Here is a 24,505-nt window from a genome sequence, read left to right as displayed (position 1 = left end):
TTGTTACTAGAACTAAATTATTTAATAGTGTATAAATGACAAAGGAATTTAACACTTTATTAGGGGTCAATAGGACTTCATACAAATAACAAAGATCCTATAAGCAGTTCCTGCAGGTACTCACACTAACAACCTCAGGGTATGGGTCGACTCAACTTAGGTCCAGTCATTAGGTCAAAAAGTCGACATGGGTTTTTGGGACTTTTTTTTGTGTCGTTTTCTTTGTAAAGTGACAGGGATCCCCAATTAGTGCACAGTGTCCCCTCGCATGGCTCGCCGTGCTTCAGGCAAGGTGCCTCGCTGCGCTCAGCACAGGTTACCATTCCCAATTGTAGTCCACGTGGATCATCAAGTATGAAAAAGTAAAAAAATATATATTTTAAAAAAAAAAACCTCATGTCTACCTTTTGACCATGTCGACCTATTGACCACGTCGACATTCAGTGGTCGACCTAACATCCGTAACCCCAACCTCACTACCTCTTACCCTACAAATGCTTGGCAAGTGTCAGGTATAAGACAGGGCACAGCTTTGCATCCGTGATGCAATACATCCTGCAACTTATCAGGAACATATCTGCGCCAGTAATTACTTAGAAAGGAGACTAAAGTCACAAAACAGCAGCTCTCCCAAATGGGCGGGATGTACCAAGTAGTTGCGCTACATTCTGCCACATACCGCAATTATACTAATCGCATATGTACTTAACATATGCAAAGGAGAGCTCTTCCAATAACAGGTGTCCTTTGCAAACAGTGGAGGTCCCCAAACTTCCTGGTTTATGACTAAGGAGTCCTTCTGTGCTTGCGCAGAGGGGTGCAGCTGCCGCGGAGGGAGCTGGGTGGGATCTGATCCCTCACAGTAAGGAGATGCGGAAAGAAGCCCATAGGCTTGCATTACCCTCCGCACCGAAGACTGACATTGCTGGGCTTTGTACATACAGAAATGCGTCAGAAACCCCCGAAACAGTTTTCAACCGCATTTTTCCTGTAGTACATCCTGCAAAATAAGAGCTGTCCTTTGCAATAGGACATCCAGGTTTATGGCCCGATGCAAAGTGAGGCTTCCATAGAGTAAAGACATGAAAAATAAGAATTTACTTACCGATAATTCTATTTCTCGGAGTCCGTAGTGGATGCTGGGGTTCCTGAAAGGACCATGGGGAATAGCGGCTCCGCAGGAGACAGGGCACAAAAAAGTAAAGCTTTACTAGGTCAGGTGGTGTGCACTGGCTCCTCCCCCTATGACCCTCCTCCAGACTCCAGTTAGGTACTGTGCCCGGACGAGCATACACAATAAGGGAGGCATTTTGAATCCCGGGTAAGACTCATACCAGCCACACCAATCACACCGTACAACTTGTGATCTAAACCCAGTTAACAGTATGACAACAGAAAGGGCCTCTTAAAGATGGCTCCTTAACAATAACCCGAATTAGTTAACAATAACTATGTACAAGTATTGCAGATAATCCGCACTTGGGATGGGCGCCCAGCATCCACTACGGACTCCGAGAAATAGAATTATCGGTAAGTAAATTCTTATTTTCTCTATCGTCCTAAGTGGATGCTGGGGTTCCTGAAAGGACCATGGGGATTATACCAAAGCTCCCAAACGGGCGGGAGAGTGCGGATGACTCTGCAGCACCGAATGAGAGAACTCCAGGTCCTCCTTTGCCAGGGTATCAAATTTGTAAAATTTTACAAACGTGTTCTCCCCCGACCACGTAGCTGCTCGGCAGAGTTGTAATGCCGAGACCCCTCGGGCAGCCGCCCAAGATGAGCCCACCTTCCTTGTGGAGTGGGCTTTTACAGTTTTAGGCTGTGGCAGGCCTGCCACAGAATGTGCAAGTTGAATTGTGTTACAAATCCAACGAGCAATCGACTGCTTAGAAGCAGGTGCGCCCAACTTGTTGGGTGCATACAATATAAACAGCGAGTCAGATTTTCTGACTCCAGCCGTCCTTGCAATGTATATTTTTAAGGCTCTGACAACGTCCAACAACTTGGAGTCCTCCAAGTCGCTAGTGGCCGCAGGCACCACAATAGGTTGGTTCAGATGAAATGCTGATACCACTTTAGGGAGAAAATGCGGACGAGTCCGCAGTTCTGCCCTATCCGAATGGAAGATTAGATAAGGACTTTTATAAGATAAAGCCGCCAATTCAGATACTCTCCTGGCAGAGGCCAGGGCTAGTAACATAGTCACTTTCAATGTGAGATATTTCAAATCCACCTTTTTCAATGGTTCAAACCAATGGGATTTGAGGAAATCTAAAACTACATTTAGATCCCACGGTGCCACCGGAGGCACCACAGGAGGCTGTATATGCAGTACTCCCTTGACAAAAGTCTGGACCTCAGGGACAGAGGCCAATTCTTTTTGGAAGAATATTGACAGGGCCGAAATTTGAACCTTAATGGATCCCAATTTGAGACCCATAGATAATCCTGATTGCAGGAAATGTAGGAAACGACCCAGTTGGAATTCCTCCGTCGGAACCCTCCGATCCTCGCACCACGCTACATATTTTCGCCAAATGCGGTGATAATGTTTCACGGTGACTTCCTTCCGTGCCCTAATCAAGGTAGGAATGACTTCTTCTGGAATGCCTTTCCCTTTTAGGATCTGGCGTTCAACCGCCATGCCGTCAAACGCAGCCGCGGTAAGTCTTGAAAAAGACAGGGACCCTGCTGTAGCAGGTCCCTTCTCAGAGGTAGAGGCCACGGTTCGTCCGTGAGCATCTCTTGAAGTTCCGGATACCAAGTCCTTCTCGGCCAATCCGGAACCACTAGTATTGTTCTTACTCTTCTTTGCCGTATGATCTTCAATACCTTTGGTATGAGCGGCAGAGGAGGAAACACATACACTGACTGGTACACCCAAGGAGTTACCAGTGCGTCCACAGCTATTGCCTGTGGATCTCTTGACCTGGCGCAATATTTGTCCAGTTTCTTGTTGAGGCGAGACGCCATCATGTCTACAATTGGTCTTTCCCAACGGTCTATTAACATGTTGAAGACTTCTGGATGTAGACCCCACTCTCCCGGATGAAGATCGTGTCTGCTGAGGAAGTCTGCTTCCCAGTTGTCCACGCCCGGGATGAACACTGCTGACAGTGCTATCACGTGATTCTCCGCCCAGCGAAGAATCTTGGCAGCTTCTGCCATTGCACTCCTGCTTCTTGTGCCGCCCTGCCTGTTTACATGGGCGACCGCCGTGATGTTGTCCGACTGAATCAACACCGGCTTTCCTTGCAGGAGAAGTTCCGCCTGGCTTAGAGCATTGTAGATTGCTCTTAGTTCCAGAATGTTTATGTGAAGAGACTTTTCCAGACTCGTCCATACTCCCTGGAAGTTTCTTCCTTGTGTGACTGCTCCCCAGCCTCTCAGGCTGGCGTCCGTGGTCACCAGGATCCAATCCTGAATGCCGAATCTGCGGCCTTCTAATAGGTGAGCCTTCTGCAACCACCACAGAAGTGACACCCTTGTCTTTGGTGACAGGGTTATTCGCAGGTGCATCTGCAGATGCGACCCTGACCATTTGTCCAACAGATCCCTTTGGAATATTCTTGCATGGAATCTGCCGAATGGAATTGCTTCGTAAGAAGCCACCATTTTTCCCAGGACTCTTGTGCATTGATGTACTGACACTTTTCCTGGTTTTAGGAGGTTCCTGACCAGATCGGATAACTCCTTGGCTTTTTCCTCTGGAAGGAAAACCTTTTTCTGAACCGTGTCCAGAATCATTCCTAGGAACAGCAGACGAGTTGTCGGGATTAAATGGGATTTTGGAATATTCAGAATCCACCCGTGTTGTCTTAGCACCTCTTGAGATAGTGCTAAAGCTGTCTCCAGCTGTTCTCTGGACCTTGCCCTTATTAGGAGATCGTCCAAGTATGGGATAACTAATACGCCTTTTCTTCGAAGAAGAATCATCATCTCGGCCATTACCTTGGTAAAGACCCGAGGCGCCGTGGACAATCCGAACGGCAGCGTCTGAAACTGATAGTGACAGTTTTGAACAATGAACCTGAGGTACCCCTGGTGTGCGGGGTAAATCGGAACGTGTAGATACGCATCCTTGATGTCCAAGGATACCATAAAGTCCCCTTCTTCCAGGTTCGCTATCACTGCTCTGAGTGACTCCATCTTGAACTTGAACTTTTTTATGTAGAGGTTCAAGGACTTCAGATTTAGAATAGGCCTTACCGAGCCATCCGGCTTCGGTACCACAAATAGAGTGGAATAATACCCCTTTCCTTGTTGTAATAGGGGTACTTTGACTATCACCTGCTGAGCGTACAGCTTGTGAATGGCTTCCAACACCCTCTCCCTTTCGGAAGAGACGGTTGGTAAGGCAGACTTCAGGAAACGATGAGGAGGATCCGTCTCTAATTCCAACCTGTACCCCTGAGATATTATCTGCAGGATCCAGGGGTCTACCTGCGAGTGAGCCCACTGCGCGCTGTAATTTTTGAGACGGCCCCCCACTGTCCCCGAGTCCGCTTGAGAGGCCCCAGCGTCATGCTGAGGTTTTTGCAGGAGCCGGGGAGGGCTTCTGTTCCTGGGAAGGAGCTGCCTGTTGGTGTCTCTTCCCTTTTCCTCTGCCTCGTGGCAGGTACGACAAGCCCTTTGCTCTCTTATTTTTGTAGGAGCGAAAAGGCTGCGGTTGAAAGGTCGGTGCCTTTCTCTGTTGGGGAGTGACTTGAGGTAAAAAAGTGGATTTCCCGGCAGTAGCCGTGGCCACCAAGTCTGATAGACCAACTCCAAATAACTCCTCCCCTTTATACGGCAAAACCTCCATGTGACGTTTTGAATCCGCATCGCCTGTCCACTGTCGTGTCCATAAGGCTCTTCTGGCTGAAATGGACATAGCACTCACCCGAGATGCCAGTGTGCAAATATCCCTCTGTGCATCACGCATATAGATAAATGCATCCTTTATTTGTTCTAACGACAGTAAAACATTGTCCCTATCTAGGGTATCAATATTTTCAATCAGGGATTCTGACCAAACTACTCCAGCACTGCACATCCAGGCAGTTGCTATAGCTGGTCGTAGTATAACACCTGCATGTGTGTATATATTCTTTTGAATAACTTCCATCTTTCTATCTGATGGATCCTTAAGTGCGGCCGTCTCAGGAGAGGGTAACGCCACTTGTTTGGATAAGCGTGTGAGCGCCTTGTCCACCTTAGGGGGTGTTTCCCAGCGCGCCCTAACCTCTGGCGGGAAAGGGTATAATGCCAATAACTTTTTTGAAATTATCAACTTTTTATCAGGAGCAACCCACGCTTCATCACACACGTCATTTAATTCTTCTGATTCAGGAAAAACTGTTTGTAGTTTTTTCACACCATACATAATACCCTGTTTTACGGTATCTGTAGTATCAGCTAAATGTAACGTCTCCTTCATTGCCAAAATCATATAACGTGTGGCCCTACTGGAAAATACGTTTGAATTTCTACCGTCGTCACTGGAATCAGTGCCCGTGTCTGGGTCGACCGACTGAGGCAAAGGGCGTTTTACAGCCCCTGACGGTGTTTGAGGCGCCTGGACAGGCATTAATTGATTGTCCGGCCGCCTCATGTCCTCAACTGACTGTTTAAGGGAAGATAAACCATCACGTAATTCCACAAATAAAGGCATCCATTCTGGTGTCGACCCCCTGGGGGGTGACATCTGCATTTGGCAATTGCTCCGCCTCCACACCAATATCGTCCTCATACATGTCGACACCACGTACCGACACACACCGCAAACTCACAGGGAATGCTCTAATGAAGACAGGACCCACTAGCCCTTTTGGGGAGACAGAGGGAGAGTCTGCCAGCACACACCACAAAGCGCTATATATACAAGGGATATCCTTATATTAAGTGCTCCCTTATAGCTGCTTTAATATATATATATATAGCCATTAATGTGCCCCCCCTCTCTATTTTACCCTGTTTCTGTAGTGCAGTGCAGGGGAGAGACCTGGGAGCCGTTCTGACCAGCGGAGCTGTGACAGAAAATGGCGCCGTGTGCTGAGGAGATAGGCCCCGCCCCTTTTTCGGCGGGTTCTTCTCCCGCTATTTTTCCAGTCAGGCAGGGGTTAAATATCTCCATATAGCCCCTATGGGCTATATGTGAGGTATTTTTAGCCTTGTATAAGGTTTATATTTGCCTCTCAGAGCGCCCCCCCCCAGCGCTCTGCACCCTCAGTGACTGCCCAGTGAAGTGTGCTGAGAGGAAAATGGCGCACAGCTGCAGTGCTGTGCGCTACCTTATGAAGACTGAGGAGTCTTCAGCCGCCGGTTTCCGGACCTCTTCACGCTTCAGCATCTGCAAGGGGGTCGGCGGCGCGGCTCCGGGACCGGACTCCACGGCTGGGCCTGTGTTCGATCCCTCTGGAGCTAATGGTGTCCAGTAGCCAAGCAGCAAATCCACTCTGCATGCAGGTGAGTTTACTACTTTCCCCCTAAGTCCCACGTTGCAGTGATCCTGTTGCCAGCAGGACTCACTGTAAAGAAAAAAAACCTAAACTAAACTTTCTCTAAGCAGCTCTTTAGGAGAGCCACCTAGATTGCACCCTTCTCGTTCGGGCACAAAATCTAACTGGAGTCTGGAGGAGGGTCATAGGGGGAGGAGCCAGTGCACACCACCTGACCTAGTAAAGCTTTACTTTTTTGTGCCCTGTCTCCTGCGGAGCCGCTATTCCCCATGGTCCTTTCAGGAACCCCAGCATCCACTTAGGACGATAGAGAAATTGTGATACCCACTGGGTCCAAGCTCACATTCCTGGTACATATATTAATACGGCCGAAACTTGACAGCATTTTCGGCTCAAGTATATCCTGCCCGCAGTCACCTATCCCAAGACAGCATAGCACCTGGCTTCATTCTGCCCCAAGCAAACGCGGAATGGGCGGCAGGCAGAACCATACTTGCCTACCTGACCCCCTCCATGAGGGAGAAAATGCTCTGTTCCTGGACTTTCCTGGTAATGTATGATTGCCATCACCTGTGGTGAAACACCTTTCTGATCAATTAACTAGCTCACCACAGGTGATGGCAGTCATACATTACCAGGAAAGTCCAGGAACAGAGCATTTTCTCCCTCATGGAGAGGGGCAGGTAGGCAAGTATGGGCAGAACGTGTCCCCACAGGCGCCGGACGCCATATTCACTTTGCTGGAAAAGTTGCAGTCAGGACAGAGCCTGACGATGTGCAATGCAAGTTCCCGCCTGCAGGACACAGCAGCAGCCGAAACCGGCTCATCCCGTCTGCAGGGCGGAGACATCAACAATGCAAATGACTATCCCCACCCTGAGCGCAGCACCCCGTCCTGGCCGGCTCACTCTGCCTCCGGCCCTCCGTCACTATGTGGCTACAGCAGGCCCCGGCAGCGCTCACTTCACCCCTACGGAAGTTCATCGCCCTTTGCCACTCTGCTCCCCCGCACGCCGCACCATAACCCCGGGCAGCAGCCGGCTGCACCAGCCCAAAAGTTTAGAGCCCTAGATAATACGCCACGGACCGCGAGCCCCTGATCTACCTAACTCCGAGATGGAGCACGGACCCCCGGCCCCACTCTGTCACACAGACTGCACCCGGCGATCAGGCCATACCACAGATATCCACACCCCGCTGACACGACGACTTTTGCCGCCATGTTACTACCCCCCCCCACCACCACCACCACCACACCCAGCTGTGCACCAGCTCTGACGTCTCACCATGATTGTGGCTTCACAGGGTGCAAATACCAACAAAAACAGCCGAAGACAAAGCGCTGGGTGTGGGTAACGTCTACCGACCGCTCCGGGCCTCCGGCTCAGTTGACTATAGACGCGTAACGGGTCTCCGCCAACACCGCAACTGCCCGCTTCCGTCCAGTGGCTTCCCTTTATAACCACGCTCAGGGCGTGAGCGACGCTCATTGGTCCGGTTAGGAAATTGTCGCAACGTTATTGGAGATAAAAAAAAATCTGTTGAAGGAACAGATATTGGTCCATTTGCAACAAGTGGGAGAGAACGCCGTCCCATCATCTGACACATTCTGGACAGGGGTGACATCAGGGCGGAATCCCGGTGTTCTTTGTAACAACATGTTGCTGCTGCTAATACAAAGTCTGGCATTTATGTCTCATGTCCGCACACATATAGCGTGTCATGAGCCCCTAAAGGTTACGTGTTCACATAGCTGACTCCAAAGCAGTGTTTGTGCAGCTGCTCAATACATTACAACTAACTCAGCTCGCATGCAGTCTTATTCTCTCTAAAGTGAGCTTCCTACCCTATGCTAATGTTTTACCAAAATCCGTCTACATCAAAAACCATTGTATCAGTTTTGATTGTTCTACAGACATACCTTCTACTTCAAGACAGCAAAACAAAAAAAAGTGAAAAAACTATCTAGCCAAATAATTTGATAATACCATCACAAAGAGCATTCTGGAAAGCTTTCCTGTGCTGTTGCTGAACTAGTCTTTCTTCCTATTTTCAGTACAGCCATTTGACCTTGTATCACTAGCATTCCACTGGAAAGAAGGAGTAGTTCAGTAAAGATCCAGCGAATATAAAGATTACAGCTCAAGCGCCACTTATTGTAAAGCTATACAGTAAAAAAGTCTTGTGAAATGCAAAAACATGTTGTTAATATCTACTTATTGGCAGTTGCCCCATAAAAAAAAAAAAAGTGTTTTTTTTTTTTTTTTTGGAGCACTCTTATATTTTGTATGTGATGATTAATTTTATACGATTGTTAATTTTAAAACGTAACTTTTAATATTCTTACTTAAGATAGGGGTAATTGTGATTTGTGTGACTTTGTAAATAATTCTATGTATGTCACCCCCTCCTTATTCTAAATATATATATTAAAGGCCAATATTGGTCTCTGTGGTGAATTTTTTACTTAAATCCAATGTATGGATAATCAATGCCTAAGTCATACAGCTTAGAAAGATGAAAGTATCATAAGTAGTTAAGTTCAGGGTCGGCTCAGGGTCTTTTAGCGCCCCGGGCGGCCATAGGGGGCAAGGCTTCATACAGGGGGCGTGGTCAGTTACGCCCCCTGTACAGTAGTAGCGCCGCTGAAACGATGTGCGGTGCAAGATGACGTCATCGCGCACCGCACAGCAAAGGTCCTCTCCACGAAGGAAAACTATACGCTATGCGTCTAGTTCCCTTCGTGGAGAGGACCTTTGCTGTGCGGTGCGCGATGCCGTCAACGCGCACCGCACATCATTACAGAAAAGGTCTTCTCCACGAAGGGAAACTAGACGCTACGCGTCTAGTTTCCCTTCACAGCGGGCAGCGGATCTTGCCGTGGTGCGTCGCCCTCCGGATGGCGGCGCCCCGGGCAAAAGTCCTGCTTGCCCGTGGCAAGATCCGCTTCTGGTTAAGTTAGGGCATCATTTTTCGCCTATTGTTTTAGCAGTGATATGTTGTTATGGCCGCTACAGCATACAAAACATTTCATATAAGATTATAGGTTAGGAATCGGTTTTTAATTGTTTTGATCATTATTTCATAAAACCTTCACCAATCAATACCTGTAAATATATCCCGATTGTAAAAAGTATATTACATAGCTGTCATAGACAAATTCCTATATACAATTTCACAATATAGAATCAGGCAATCATCAATAACCCAGGCAGTGGTTCCCTGCTATGCACAACAAGGAGTGTATCACTTTCTTATAGCAGATGGTCTTTAGGATTCTAAATCAGTATTGACATGATACATTATAGCTTTCGCTGGATACCTCATAACAACGGATACAGTTTGTGCATTCCAGTTACACAGACAAAGGAAAAGTATAACCTCCTAATTATGCTGCACTTTTTAATTCAATCAGTAAATACAGCTGGATACCACATAATCACAGATACATTTTATGATTTCCGGCTGCATAAGAAGAGAAAAAGCATGCCCTCCATATTCAGCACATCACAGTGCACCTTGATGTTAAATGCAATCAACAAAAGCAAACAAAGCAGATTTTACCAGATATACATTGTGGTGTTAGCAATTAAATAATATTTGCCCAATATATAGAATCTTATTGGCACCGACTGTACCCAGGTTTCATTACTTGATATTGTGTTAAATTGGGTACCCCTTATCCAGGAGTGACAACAGAAAGAGTGCAGTGAAAAAATTGCAACTTATTTTCACTGCAGTTGTTTCCGTTGCTCACCTCCCATTGTCATCAGAAAAAAATGTCTGGTACACATGCATTTAAAAGAATTTTGCATAATTTCAATACTGTGAGAGATATGTTTGAGGATAGTTATTCTGATATAGGAGGTAGTACAGCATGTATAGCAGTCGTCCTCATCTGCTTCCCGTCATCATCATTGGAGCGGATAACGGGTGAGTGTAAGGATTTTTGCCACGCTGATAGAAACACAGATACAGCACTACTACATTTCCCTGTATATAGTGTTAGATGGACCTTGATACAGTACCAATGGACATGTAGTTTGTGTAATCCCGCACCAGTTCTTTAACTATAATTTTTTGTGTATACAGTTCAGTTGTATTATGGTACTCTCTGCGTTACTAAAAATATTTGGGGTTCCTCTCGACCCTATATGACCCTGTACGCAGGTGCCCTCCAAATGCTTTTGAGTCCTGGACTCGTATGAAGCTACCAAAGAAAAAAGAAGAAAGAAGCATTTTCTTGGACGCACTCTACCACTAATTATTTGTTTAAAATATCTATTCTTTATTGGATATACGTTAAAATTCTTAAGGAATTGGTGAAATATTAAAATATAGTGCGAATAAGAAAAACAGTATGTGATAATAAAAAACTACTCGTTTCCGAATGGTGATCCCTCAAAGTATTATTTCAATAAAGGCTATATTGCTTATAACATAGTATCCGTGTCTTTTATTAGTGTTGTCCTATAAACAGCTTTTTAGTAAATATAACAGGCTACCAGTATTGTTGTTTGTCCTTTAGCAACAGTTTAAAGTATGCTCTCATACAATGTAGCTACTATTGCTGTTCTTGTAAATTGTAGCTTGTAAACATTGCTGACTCTCATACAATGTAGCTACTAGTGCTATTTCTTATAAACTGTAGCTTACAAGCATTGCTGGCTCTATTATAAGGATGTACAGTACCAATGGCATTGCAAGGTTCAAATGCACCAACAGGGAACGTGTGAGCACTGGGAAGGAAGAGAGGTGAAGGCAGTCGTATAGGTTACCGTGCTAGAAGTAGCGGTTGGGCACTGCTGGACGTGGCTTCCTCCTGCAGTGAGGTGCCGGTAAGTACGCTGACACTGTTCTTAATTACTACCTAAGTCATACAGCTTAGATCAAAGTATCATTAGTAGTTAAGTTAGGGCATAGTTATTCGTCTATTATTTTAGCAGTGATATGTTGTTATGGCAGGTGTAGTATGAGAGGCCGGAATCCAGGGGGCCGGCATACCGACAGCTGGACGAGCTATTTATTCTCCATCCAGGGGGTTCGTGGACCCCCAAGGAGACTAAGTGTTGGCATGCCGGCAGTTGAGATCCCGGCACTGGTATGCTGGTCGCCGGGATCCCGGCTGGCGGCATACTGAAGACCACCCGTTATGGCCGTTATAGTATACAAAACATTTCCATATAAGATTATAGGTTAGGAATCTGTTTTCTCTGACGTCCTAAGTGGATGCTGGGGACTCCGTCAGGACCATGGGGAATAGCGGCTCCGCAGGAGACAGGGCACAAAAGTAAAAGCTTTAGGATCAGGTGGTGTGCACTGGCTCCTCCCCCTATGACCCTCCTCCAAGCCTCAGTTAGGTTTTTGTGCCAGGCCAAGAAGGGTGCAATCTAGGTGGCTCTCCTAAAGAGCTGCTTAGAGTAAAAGTTTTATTAGGTTTTTTATTTTCAGTGAGTCCTGCTGGCAACAGGCTCACTGCAACGAGGGACTTAGGGGAGAAGAAGTGAACTCACCTGCGTGCAGGATGGATTGGCTTCCTAGGCTACTGGACACTAGCTCCAGAGGGACGATCACAGGTACAGCCTGGATGGGTCACCGGAGCCGCGCCGCCGACCCCCTTGCAGATGCTGAAGAGAGAAGAGGTCCAGAAATCGGCGGCTGAAGACTTCTCAGTCTTCATGAGGTAGCGCACAGCACTGCAGCTGTGCGCCATTGCTCTCAGCACACTTCACACCAACGGTCACTGAGGGTGCAGGGCGCTGGGGGGGGGGGCGCCCTGGGCAGCAATGAAAGTACCTATACTGGCTAAAAATACATCACATATAGCCTCTGGGGCTATATGGATGTATTTAACCCCTGCCAGGTTGTCAGAAAAACGGGAGAAGAAGCCCGCCGAAAAGGGGGCGGGGCCTATTCTCCTCAGCACACAGCGCCATTTTCCCTCACAGAACTGCAGGTGGGAAGGCTCCCAGGCTCTCCCCTGCACTGCACTACAGAAACAGGGTTAAAACAGAGAGGGGGGGCACTTATTTGGCGATATGATTATATATTAAGATGCTATAAGGGAAAACACTTATATAAAAGTTGTCCCTGTATAATTATAGCGTTTTGGTGTGTGCTGGCAAACTCTCCCTCTGTCTCCCCAAAGGGCTAGTGGGGTCCTGTCCTCTATCAGAGCATTCCCTGTGTGTGTGCTGTGTGTCGGTACGTGTGTGTCGACATGTATGAGGACGATGTTGGTGAGGAGACGGAGCAATTGCCTGTAATGGTGATGTCACTCTCTAGGGAGTCGACACCGGAATGGATGGCTTATTTAGGGAATTACGTGATAATGTCAACACGCTGCAAGGTCGGTTGACGACATGAGACGGCCGGCAAACAAATTAGTACCTGTCCAGGCGTCTCAAACACCGTCAGAGGCTTTAAAATGCCCATTTACCTCAGTCGGTCGACACAGACACAGACACGGACACTGACTCCAGTGTCGACGGTGAAGAAACAAACGTATTTTCCTTTAGGGCCACACGTTACATGTTAAGGGCAATGAAGGAGGTGTTACATATTTCTGATACTACAAGTACCACAAAAAAGGGTATTATGTGGGGTGTGAAAAAACTACCTGTAGTTTTTCCTGAATCAGATAAATTAAATGAAGTGTGTGATGATGCGTGGGTTTCCCCCGATAGAAAATTATTGGCGGTATACCTTTTCCCGCCAGAAGTTAGGGCGCGTTGGGAAACACCCCTTAGGGTGGATAAGGCGCTCACACGCTTATCACAAGTGGCGTTACCGTCTCCAGATACGGCCGCCCTCAAGGAGACAGCTGATAGGAGGCTGGAAAATATCCTAAAAAGTATATACACACATACTGGTGTTATACTGCGACCAGTGATCGCCTCAACCTGGATGTGCAGCGCTGGGGTGGCTTGGTCGGATTCCCTGACTGAAAATATTGATACCCTTGACAGGGACAGTATTTTATTGACTATAGAGCATTTCAAGGATGCATTTCTATATATGCGAGATGCACAGAGGGATATTTGCACTCTGGCATCAAGAGTAAGTGCGATGTCCATATCTGCCAGAAGATGCTTATGGACACGACAGTGGTCAGGTGATGCAGATTCCAAACGGCACATGGAAGTATTGCCGTATAAAGGGGAGGAGTTATTTGGGGTCGGTCCATCGGACCTGGTGGCCACGGCAACAGCTGGAAAATCCACCTTTTTTACCCCAAGTCACATCTCAGCAGAAAAAGACACCGTCTTTTCAGCCTCAGTCCTTTCGTCCCCATAAGGGCAAGCGGGCAAAAGGCCAGTCATATCTGCCCAGGGATAGAGGAAAGGGAAGAAGACTGCAGCAGGCAGCCCATTCCCAGGAACAGAAGCCCTCCACCGCTTCTACCAAGTCCTCAGCATGACGCTGGGGCCGTACAAGCGGACTCGGGTGCGGTGGGGGGTCGTCTCAAGAGTTTCAGCACGCAGTGGGCTCACTCGCAAGTGGACCCCTGGAGCCTACAAGTAGTATCCCAGGGGTACAGATTGGAAATTCGAGACGTCTTCCCCTCGCAGGTTCCTGAAGTCTGCTTTACCAACGTCTCCCTCCGACAGGGAGGCAGTATTGGAAACAATTCACAAGCTGTATTCCCAGCAGGTGATAATCAAAGTACCCCTCCTACAACAAGGAAAGGGGTATTATTCCACACTATATTGTGGTACTGAAGCCAGACGGCTCGGTGAGACCTATTCTAAATCTGAAATATTTGAACACTTACATACAAAGGTTCAAATCAAGATGGAGTCACTCAGAGCAGTGATAGCGAACCAGGAAGAAGGGGACTATAGGGTGTCCCTGGACATCAGGGATGCTTACCTCCATGTCCCAATTTGCCCTTCTCACCAAGGGTACCTCAGGTTCGTGGTACAGAACTGTCACTATCAGTTTCAGACGCTGCCGTTTGGATTGTCCACGGCACCCCGGGTCTTTACCAAGGTAATGGCCGAAATGATGATTCTTCTTCAAAGAAAATGGACGATCTCCTGATAAGGGCAAGGTCCAGAGAACAGTTGGAGGTCGGAGTAGCACTATCTCAAGTAGTTCTACGACAGCACGGGTGGATTCTAAATATTCCAAAATCGCAGCTGTTTCCGACGACACGTCTGCTGTTCCTAGGGATGATTCTGGACACAGTCCAGAAAAGGGTGTTTCTCCCGGAGAAGAAAGCCAGGGAGTTATCCGAGCTAGTCAGGAATCTCCTAAAACCAGGAAAAGTGTCAGTGCATCATTGCACAAGGGTCCTGGGAAAAATGGTGGCTTCTTACGAAGCGATTCCATTCGGCAGATTTCACGCAAGAACTTTTCAGTGGGATCTGCTGGAAAATGGTCCGGATCGCATCTTCAGATGCATCAGCGGATAACCCTGTCTCCAAGGACAAGGGTGTTTCTTCTGCGGTGGCTGCAGAGTGCTCATCTATTAAAGGGCCGCAGATTCGGCTTTCAGGACTGGGTCCTGGTGACCACGGATGCCAGCCTGAGAGGCTGGGGAGCAGTCACACAGGGAAAAAATTTCCAGGGAGTGTGATATAGTCTGGAGACTTCTCTCCACATAAATATACTGGAGCTAAGGGCAATTTACAATGCTCTAAGCTTAGCAAGACCTCTGCTTCAAGGTCAGCCGGTATTGATCCAGTGGGACAACATCACGGCAGTCGCCCACGTAAACAGACAGGGCGGCACAAGAAGCAGGAGGGCAATGGCAGAAACTGCAAGGATTCTTCGCTGGGCGGAAAATCATGTGATAACACTGTCAGCAGTGTTCATTCCGGGAGTGGACAACTGGGAAGCAGACTTCCTCAGCAGGCACGACCTCCACCCAGGAGAGTGGGGACTTCATCGGGAAGTCTTCCACATGATTGTGAACCGTTGGGAAAGACCAAAGGTGGACATGATGGCGTCCCGCCTGAACAAAAAACTGGACAGGTATTGCGCCAGGTCAAGAGACCCTCAGGCAATAGCTGTGGACGTTCTGGTAACACCGTGGGTGTACCAGTCGGTGTATGTGTTCCCTCCTCTGCTTCTCATACCCAAGGTACTGAGAATTATAAGACGTAGAGGAGTAAGAACTATACTCGTGGCTCCGGATTGGCCAAGAAGGACTTGGTACCCGGAACTTCAAGAAATGCTCACAGAGGACTCATGGCCTCTGCCGCTAAGAAGGGACTTGCTTCAGCAAGTACCATGTCTGTTCCAAGACTTACCGCGGCTGCGTTTGACGGCATGGCGGTGGAACGCCGGATCCTAAGGGAAAAAGGCATTCCGGAAGAGGTCATTCCTACCCTGGTCAAAGCCAGGAAGGAGGTGACCGCACAACATTATCACCACATGTGGCGAAAATATGTTGCATGGTGTGAGGCCAGGAAGGCCCCACGAATAAATTTCAACTCGGTCGATTCCTGCATTTCCTGCAAACAGGAGTGTTTATGGGCCTCAAATTGGGGTCCATTAAGGTTCAAATTTCGGCCCTGTCAATTTTCTTCCAGAAAAAATTGGCTTCAGTTCCTGAAGTCCAGAAGTTTGTCAAGGGAGTACTGCATATACAACCCCCTTTTGTGCCTCCAGTGGCACTGTGGGATCTCAACGTAGTTCTGGGATTTCTCAAATCACATTGGTTTAAACCGCTCAAATCTGTGGATTTGAAATATCTCACATGGAAAGTGACCATGCTGTTGGCCCTGGCCTCGGCCAGGCGAGTGTCAGAATTGGCGGCTTTGTCTCACAAAGCTTATATCTGATTGTCCATTCGGACAGGGCAGAGCTGCGGACTCATCCCCAGTTTCTCCCTAAGGTGGTGTCAGCGTTTCACCTGCACCAGCTTATTGTGGTACCTGCGGCTACTAGGGACTTGGAGGACTCCAAGTTGCTAGATGTTGTCAGGGCCCTGAAAATAGGTTTCCAGGACGGTTGGAGTCAGGAAAACTGACTTGCTGTTATCCTGTAGGCACCCAAAAAACTGGGTGCTCTTGCTTCTAAGCAGACGATTGCTAGTTGGATGTGTAGTACAATTCAGCTTGCACATTCTGTGGCAGGCCTGCCACAGCCAAAATATGTAAATGCCCATTCCACAAGGAAGGTGGGCTCATCTTGGGCGGCTGCCCGAGGGGTCTCGGCTTTACAACTTTGCCGAGCTGCTACTTGGTCACGGGCACACCCTGGCTGAGGAGGACCTGGAGTTCTCTCATTCGGTGCTGCAGAGTCATCCGCACTCTCCCGCCCGTTTGGGAGCTTTGGTATAATCCCCATGGTCCTGACGGAGTCCCCAGCATCCACTTAGGACGTCAGAGAAAATAAGAATTTACTTACCGATAATTCTATTTCTCGTAGTCCGTAGTGGATGCTGGGCGCCCATCCCAAGTGCGGATTGTCTGCAATACTTGTACATAGTTATTGTTACAAAAATCGGGTTATTATTGTTGTGAGCCATCTTTTCAGAGGCTCCGCTGTTATCATGCTGTTAACTGGGTTCAGATCACAGGTTGTACAGTGTGATTGGTGTGGCTGGTATGAGTCTTACCCGGGATTCAAAATCCTTCCTTATTGTGTACGCTCGTCCGGGCACAGTATCCTAACTGAGGCTTGGAGGAGGGTCATAGGGGGAGGAGCCAGTGCACACCACCTGATCCTAAAGCTTTTACTTTTGTGCCCTGTCTCCTGCGGAGCCGCTATTCCCCATGGTCCTGACGGAGTCCCCAGCATCCACTACGGACTACGAGAAATAGAATTATCGGTAAGTAAATTCTTATTTTTAACCTTATTGATAATTATTTCATAAAACCTTCACCAATCAACACCTGTAAATATATTCCGATTTCTTATTGGCTGTCTAAAACACATGACATCCGAGAGCCAATAAGTTTTGAGATTCAAACCAGCAAATCTCTACTTTAAACAGCAACATATGGCATTAGACTATCGGTCAAAACATTGTATGCTCTACATAGATCCCAACAGAAACCACATATTTACTAAAACTCATATTTGTAAACACAATCAAAATCACACCAAAATTGCATCTGAAAAGAAAATTATATAGACCTGCCTGTGAGCTGCACAGGTCAGTATGATCTGTGCAGGCTTTGCTGTGTTAACGAGTAAAGGTGTGTACACAATGAGATTTAACCTTGCGATTTTGACTATATAATCAAAATCGCAAAGGAAAGTTAGTGCAAATGGCAAGGTGTTAGCCACCTTGCGATACCGACACGGTCTCAATGCGCGGTCAGTATCGCAAGGTTAGATAGTCAAAATTGTATTGCCTGCACAGTCTATCTAGTACAAAGTATAGTCAAAATTGTCACTTAATCAAAATCGCACAGTCAATATCGCATAGCCCATACTGCACAGTCAAAATCAAAGATAGCCAAAATCTCAGTGTGTATGCATCTTAAGAAAAGGTCAAACAGAGAATAAAAATGTGCATGTGGTCCCCTTCAAAAGCATAACCAGTCACAGACCTCTGAGCCTCGTCTGGTATTGCAAATCTGGGGAAAAACTGGCGTGGGGACCCCCTGTTTTTGCAGTAACCAGCACCAGGCTCAGTCAGCCAAGGGGCTTACACATAGCTGGGAGAAACACATCATCAAGTACCTCTGCCATCACGTAAACCAGCCCAATCTGCTCAGCCCAGGCCTGGAATTCCTGAAAGCGTGGAACCCCCCAAATTGCCCTCCTTTACAAGGAACCCCCAGGCCTGGGCTCAAAGCCCAGGACTATTCCCTGCAACCCTGGTGGCTGTGGGTGCAGGGTTAATGTATAAAAATAGTCTAATATTCGTCTTCTTTACAGTGGGACTACAGGCCCCAGCAAGCCTGCACCTGCATATAGAGAACAAGTGCCAGCATGCTAAAACATTAAGAGCCTGCTGTCACCTGTAGTCTGCCAGTAAAGAAATACTAAAATAAGGACAGTACTTGGACAACAAATGGGTATATTTTTATGAAAAAAATACAAATATTTCATACTCATCCTTTCTATACTGCCCCCCAATCTTCTTCTCTCCTGTCCCTTGTTCCATAGGCTTACCATACTATCCCTGTAAACTGGGACACTGCTGATTAACAGGTTCTATGGCTGGATGACTTTGTCTACATGTCACTTTTTTTTTTTTTAATTGCGTATTTTTTTATTGAAAGTTTTAAATGAACATCCCAAAAAGAATATGAAATAAAAAAAATAAAAAATAAAAAAAAGTATACATATTAAACAAACAATACCGGCAGGTATAGTAAAGTATGCAGGATGCAATCAGAAGTACGGTCAGACAGGAGACACAGAATACAATTGCAGTACACGTCTAATAGTACAGGATATACAATACGCCCCACATTATAGCAATAAGCAGTAAGAGTAAGAGCCCACAGGCGCCATGTGAGCTCACACATTGAGGATAAAATGATAAAATAAATAAAAAAAGACTGACCCATGAGGCGTAGAAAAATAAAAAAGTATTGGCACTGCAAACTATAGATAAAACACCTGCCTGAGAAAAGAGAAAAAAAAAAGATAAGAAATAATTAAAATCCTAAAACCTATGCTGCTCATAGAGATCAAACAAAAATCCCTACAGTACAGAACAAAAAACAAAACCCCCCAAAACAAACCACCTCAAAACCCCCCAAAACAAACCACCTCAAAACCACACACCCTGTATAGCCTATCCCCACCCTAGGTATACCTGGATCCCCCCCCCCCCCAACCCCCATTAAACTACGTGACCTGTCTAACACCCCCCTCCCTCCCTTCCTTAATACCAGGATAAATGAAAAAAATAAGTGACTGGGGCAAATAAAATAAAAAAAGAAGAAATATGGCCGAACAATAAATAGAGTAGATCTCCCTCATATGAGAATAAAAATAAGATTTTACTTACCGGTAAATCTATTTCTCGTAGTCCGTAGAGGATGCTGGGGACTCCGTAAGGACCATGGGGAGAGACGGGCTCCGCAGGAGACATGGGCACTTTAAGAAATAATTTAGTTCCTGGTGTGCGCTGGCTCCTCCCTCTCTGCCCCTCTTCCAGACCTCAGTTAGAGAACTGTGCCCAGAGGAGATGGACAGTACGAGGAAAGGATTTTTGTTAATCCAAGGGCAAGATTCATACCAGCCACACCAATCACACCGTATAACTTGTGATAACAATCCAGTAAACAGTATGACAATAACATAGCATCAGTTCACGCCCGATGCAACAATAACGTAACCCTTATTGAAGCAATAACTATATACAAGTATTGTATATACAAGTATTGCAGAAGTAGTCTGCACTTGGGACGGGTGCCCAGCATCCTCTACGGACTACAAGAAATAGATTTACCGGTAAGTAAAATCTTATTTTCTCTAACGTCCTAGAGGATGCTGGGGACTCCGTAAGGACCATGGGGATTATACCAAAGCTCCCAAACGGGCGGGAGAGTGCGGATGACTCTGCAGCACCGATTGAGCAAACATGAGGTCCTCCTCAGCCAGGGTATCAAACTTATAGAATTTTGCAAAGGTGTTTGTACCCGACCAAGTAGCAGTTCGACACAGCTGTAGTGCAGAGACCCCTCGGGCAGCCGCCCAAGAAGAGCCCACTTTCCTAGTGGAATGGGCCTTGACCGATTTTGGTAACGGCAAACCAGCCATAGAATGCGCTTGCTGAATCGTGTTACAGATCCAGCGAGCAAGAGTCTGCTTTGAAGCAGGGCCGCCAAGCTTGTTGGCTGCATACAGAACAAACAGTGCTTCTATTTTTCGGACTCTAGCCGTCCTGGCTACATAAATTTTCAAAGCCCTGACCACATCAAGGGACTCGGAATCCTCTAAGTTCCGTGTAGCCACAGGCACCACAATAGGTTGGTTTATATGAAAGGATGAAACCACTTTTGGCAGGAACTGAGGACGTGTCCGCAATTCCGCTCTATCCATATGGAAAACCAGATAGAGGCTTTTATGTGATAAAGCCGCTAATTCCGACACTTGCCTAGCCAAAGCCAGGGCTAATAACATGACCACCTTCCAAGTGACATATTTCAACTCCCCCGTTTTCAGTGGTTCAAACCAGTGTGACTTTAGGAAGTCCAAGACCACATTAAGGTCCCAAGGCGCCACCGGAGGCACAAACGGAGGCTGAATATGCAGTACTCCCTTAACAAAAGTCTGAACTTCTGGGAGAGAAGCCAATTCTTTTTGAAAGAAAATGGATAGGGCCGAAATCTGGAACTTAATGGAGCCTAATTTAAGGCCCAAATTCACTCCACTTTGTAGGAAGTGAAGGAAACGGCCCAGATGGAATTCTTTGTAGGAGCATTCCTGGCCTCACACCAAGAAACATATCTTCGCCATATACGGTGATAATGTTTTGCTGTTACTTCCTTCCTAGCCTTTATCAGCGTAGGGATAACCTCAACCGGAATACCTTTTTCCGCTAGGATCCGGCGTTCAACCGCCATGCCGTCAAACGCAGCCGCGGTAAGTCTTGGAACAGACAGGGTCCCTGTTGCAACAGGTCCTGCCTTAGAGGAAGAGGCCACGGATCTTCCGTGATCATTTCCTGCAGATCTGGATACCAGGTCCGTCGTGGCCAATCTGGAACAAAGAGGATTGTTCTCACTCCTTTTCTTCTTACTATTCTCAACACCTTGGGTATGAGAGGAAGAGGAGGAAATACATAGACGGACCGGAACACCCACGGTGTCACGAGGGCGTCTACCGCTACTACCTGAGGGTCTCTGGACCTGGCGCAATACCTCTGTAGCTTTTTGTTGAGGCGGAACGCCATCATGTCTATCTGTGGCCGTTCCCACCGACTCACAATCTGTGCGAAGACTTCTGGATGAAGTCCCCACTCTCCCGGGTGTAGGTCGTGTCTGCTGAGGAAGTCTGCTTCCCAGTTGTCCACTCCCGGAATGAACACTGCTGACAGTGCGCTTACATGATTCTCCGCCCAGCAAAGAATCCTGGTAGCTTCCGCCATTGCCGCTCTGCCCCTTGTGCCGCCTTGGCGGTTTACATGAGCCACTGCGGTGATGTTGTCTGACTGGATCAGAACTGGTTGGTCGCGAAGTAAGGCCTCCGCTTGACGTAGGGCGTTGTATATGGCCCTTAGTTCCAGGATGTTGATGGGCAGACAAGTCTCTTGACTTGACCAAAGACCCTGGAAATTTCTTCCCTGTGTGACTGCTCCCCAACCTCGGAGGCTTGCGTCCGTGGTCACCAGGATCCAATCCTGAATGCCGAATCCGCGGCGATCGAGAAGGTGAGCACTCTGCAGCCACCACAGGAGCGACACCCTGGCCCTGGGGAACAGGGTGATCAACCGATGCATCTGTAGATGTGATCCGGACCACTTGTCCAACAGATCCCATTGGAAAGTCCTCGCATGGAACCTGCCAAAGGGAATGGCCTCGTATGAGGCCACCATCTTTCCCAGGACTCGAGTGCAATGATGCACGGTCACCTGTCTTGATTTCAAAAGGTTCCTGACCAGAGTCATAAGTTCCTGGGCTATTTCTATCGGAAGATAAACCCTTTTCTGGGTCGTGTCCAGAATCATGCCCAAGAAAGGCAGACGAGTCGTAGGAACCAACTGCGACTTTGGGATATTGAGAATCCAGCCGTGTTGTTGTAACACTTTCAGTGAAAGAGATACGCTGTTCAGCAACTGCTCTCTTGATCTCGCCTTTATGAGGAGATCGTCCAAGTACGGGATAATTGTGACACCCTGCTTGCGCAGGAGCACCATCATTTCCGCCATTACCTTGGTGAAAATCCTCGGAGCCGTTGAGAGACCAAACAGCAACGTCTGAAATTGGTAATGACAGTCCTGTACTGCAAATCTTAGGTACGCCTGATGAGGTGGATAAATGGGTACATGAAGGTACGCATCCTTTATGTCCAGTGACACCATAAAATCCCCCACTTCCAGGCTGGCGATGACCGCTCTTAGCGATTCCATCTTGAACCTCTTCAAGTATAGGTTCAGAGATTTTAAATTCAATATGGGTCTGACCGAACCGTCCGGTTTCGGAACCACAAACATGGTCGAATAATAACCCCTTCCCTGTTGAAGGAGGGGAACCTCGACCACCACCCGCAGAAGATACAATTTTTGTATTGCATTTAACACTATCTCCCTCTCTAGGGGGGAAGACGGTAGGGCCGATTTGAAAAACCGGCGAGGAGGCACCTCTTTGAATTCCAGCTTGTAACCCTGAGACACAATTTCTATTGCCCAGGGATCCACCTGGGAGTGAACCCACGTGTGGCTGAAATTCCGAAGACGCGCCCCCACTGGCCCAGACTCCGCCAGTGGAGCCCCAGCGTCATGCGGTGGATTTTGCACAGGCCGGGGAGGACTTCTGTTCCTGGGAACTAGCTGTATTGTACAGCTTCTTTCCTCTGCCCCTCCCTCTGGCAAGAAAGGACGCACCTCGGACTTTCTTGTTTCTTTGTGAACGAAAGGACTGCATTTGATAATGCGGTGCTCTCTTAGGCTGTGAGGGAACATAAGGCAAAAAAATTTGACTTTCCAGCCATAGCTGTGGAGACCAGGTCCGAGAGACCTTCACCGAACAATTCCTCACCCCTGTAAGGTAAAACCTCCATATGTCGTTTTGAGTCGGCATCACCTGTCCATTGCCGAGTCCACAGGACCCTTCTGGCAGAAATCGACATAGCGTTTATTCTAGAACCCAGCAGACTAATGTCTCTTTGAGCATCTCTCATATAAAGGACAGCGGCTTTTAATATGCCCCAGGGTCAATAAAACAGTATCCCTATCTAGGGTATCAAACTCCTCTGATAAGGTATCAGTCCATGCCTCTACTGCACTACAGACCCAGGCAGACGCGATTGCCGGTCTGAGCAAGGTACCTGAATGTGTATAAATGGACTTCAGGGTACCCTCCTGTTTGCGATCAGCAGCATCCTTGAGGGTAGCCGTATCCTGGGACGGCAGGGCTACCTTTTTGGATAAGCGTGTTAAAGCTTTGTCCACCCTAGGGGAGGATTCCCATCGTAACCTGTCCGTTGGCGGGAAAGGATACGCCATAAGAATCAGTTTGGAAATCTGCAGTTTTTTATCTGGAGATTCCCAAGCTTTTTCACATAACTCATTCAGTTCGTGTGAGGGGGGAAAAGTTACCTCAGGTTTCTTTCCCTTATACATATAAACCCTTGTGTCAGGGACAGGGGTTTCCTCTGTGATGTGCAAAACTTCCTTAATTGCTATAATCATATATCGGAGTGATTTAGCCAACTCTGGCTGTAACTTTGCATCATCGTAATCGACACTGGAGTCAGAATCCATGTCGGTATCTGTGTCAACAATTTGGGATAGTGGGCGCTTATGAGACCCCGACGGTCCCTGCGACATAGAATCAGGCACAGGTTGAGACCCTGCCTGTCCCAATGCATCAGCCTTGTCTAATCTTTTATGCAAGGAATTAACATTATGATTTAAAACCTTCCACATATCCATCCAATCATGTGTCGGCGCAGTCGGCGGAGACACCACATTCATTTGCTCCCGCCCTCTCCCACATAGCCTTCCACATCAGACATGTCGACACAAGCGTACCGACACCACACACACAGGGAATGTCCTTTCTGAAGACAGTTCCCCCACGAGGCCCTTTGGAGAGACAGAGAGAGAGTATGCCATTACACCACCCAGCGCTATATAACCCAGGAATAACACAGTAACTTAATGTTAACCCAGTAGCTGCTGTTTATATACTTTTTTTGCGCCTAATTATGTGCCCCCCCTCTCTTTTCAACCCTCTTCTACCGTGTATCAGCAGGGGAGAGCCTGGGGAGCTTCCTCTCAGCGTGCTGTGGAGAAAAAATGGCGCTGGTGAGTGCTGAGGGAGAAGTCCCGCCCCCTCGGCGGCAGGCTTCTGTCCCGCTTAAATTTTATTTCTTTGGCGGGGGCTCCTACATATATACAGTGCCCAGCTGTATATATGTGTTCATTTGCCAGAATGAGGTCCCAAATGCTGCCCTTGGCGGCGCCCCCCCCCCCCCCC

General features: G+C 47.5%; 1 protein-coding gene across 3 annotated transcripts in view; it reads right to left on the bottom strand.

The window, feature by feature from the left end:
* Window positions 1-24,505, bottom strand: part of LOC135040430 (tubulin alpha-8 chain) — a 159,328-nt gene that overhangs the window by 13,490 nt on the left and 121,333 nt on the right. Inside the window, exon 1 of one of the 3 annotated variants that reach the window (XM_063954818.1) lies at window positions 7,730-7,948. The exons of the other annotated variants lie outside the window; for them this stretch is intronic. Within the exon in view, the coding sequence (XP_063810888.1) occupies window positions 7,730-7,933 (204 nt within the window). The 5' untranslated portion in view covers window positions 7,934-7,948. Of the gene's footprint in view, window positions 1-7,729; window positions 7,949-24,505 lie in introns of those variants that run through there. 3 annotated transcript variants of the gene reach the window in all.

This window comes from Pseudophryne corroboree, chromosome 2 (genome assembly GCF_028390025.1).
Source record: "Pseudophryne corroboree isolate aPseCor3 chromosome 2, aPseCor3.hap2, whole genome shotgun sequence".
Classification (NCBI taxonomy): Eukaryota; Metazoa; Chordata; class Amphibia; order Anura; family Myobatrachidae; genus Pseudophryne; species Pseudophryne corroboree.
The sequence above is the reverse complement of the archived record's forward strand: the minus strand, read 5'-3'. Positions and strand labels throughout refer to the sequence as shown.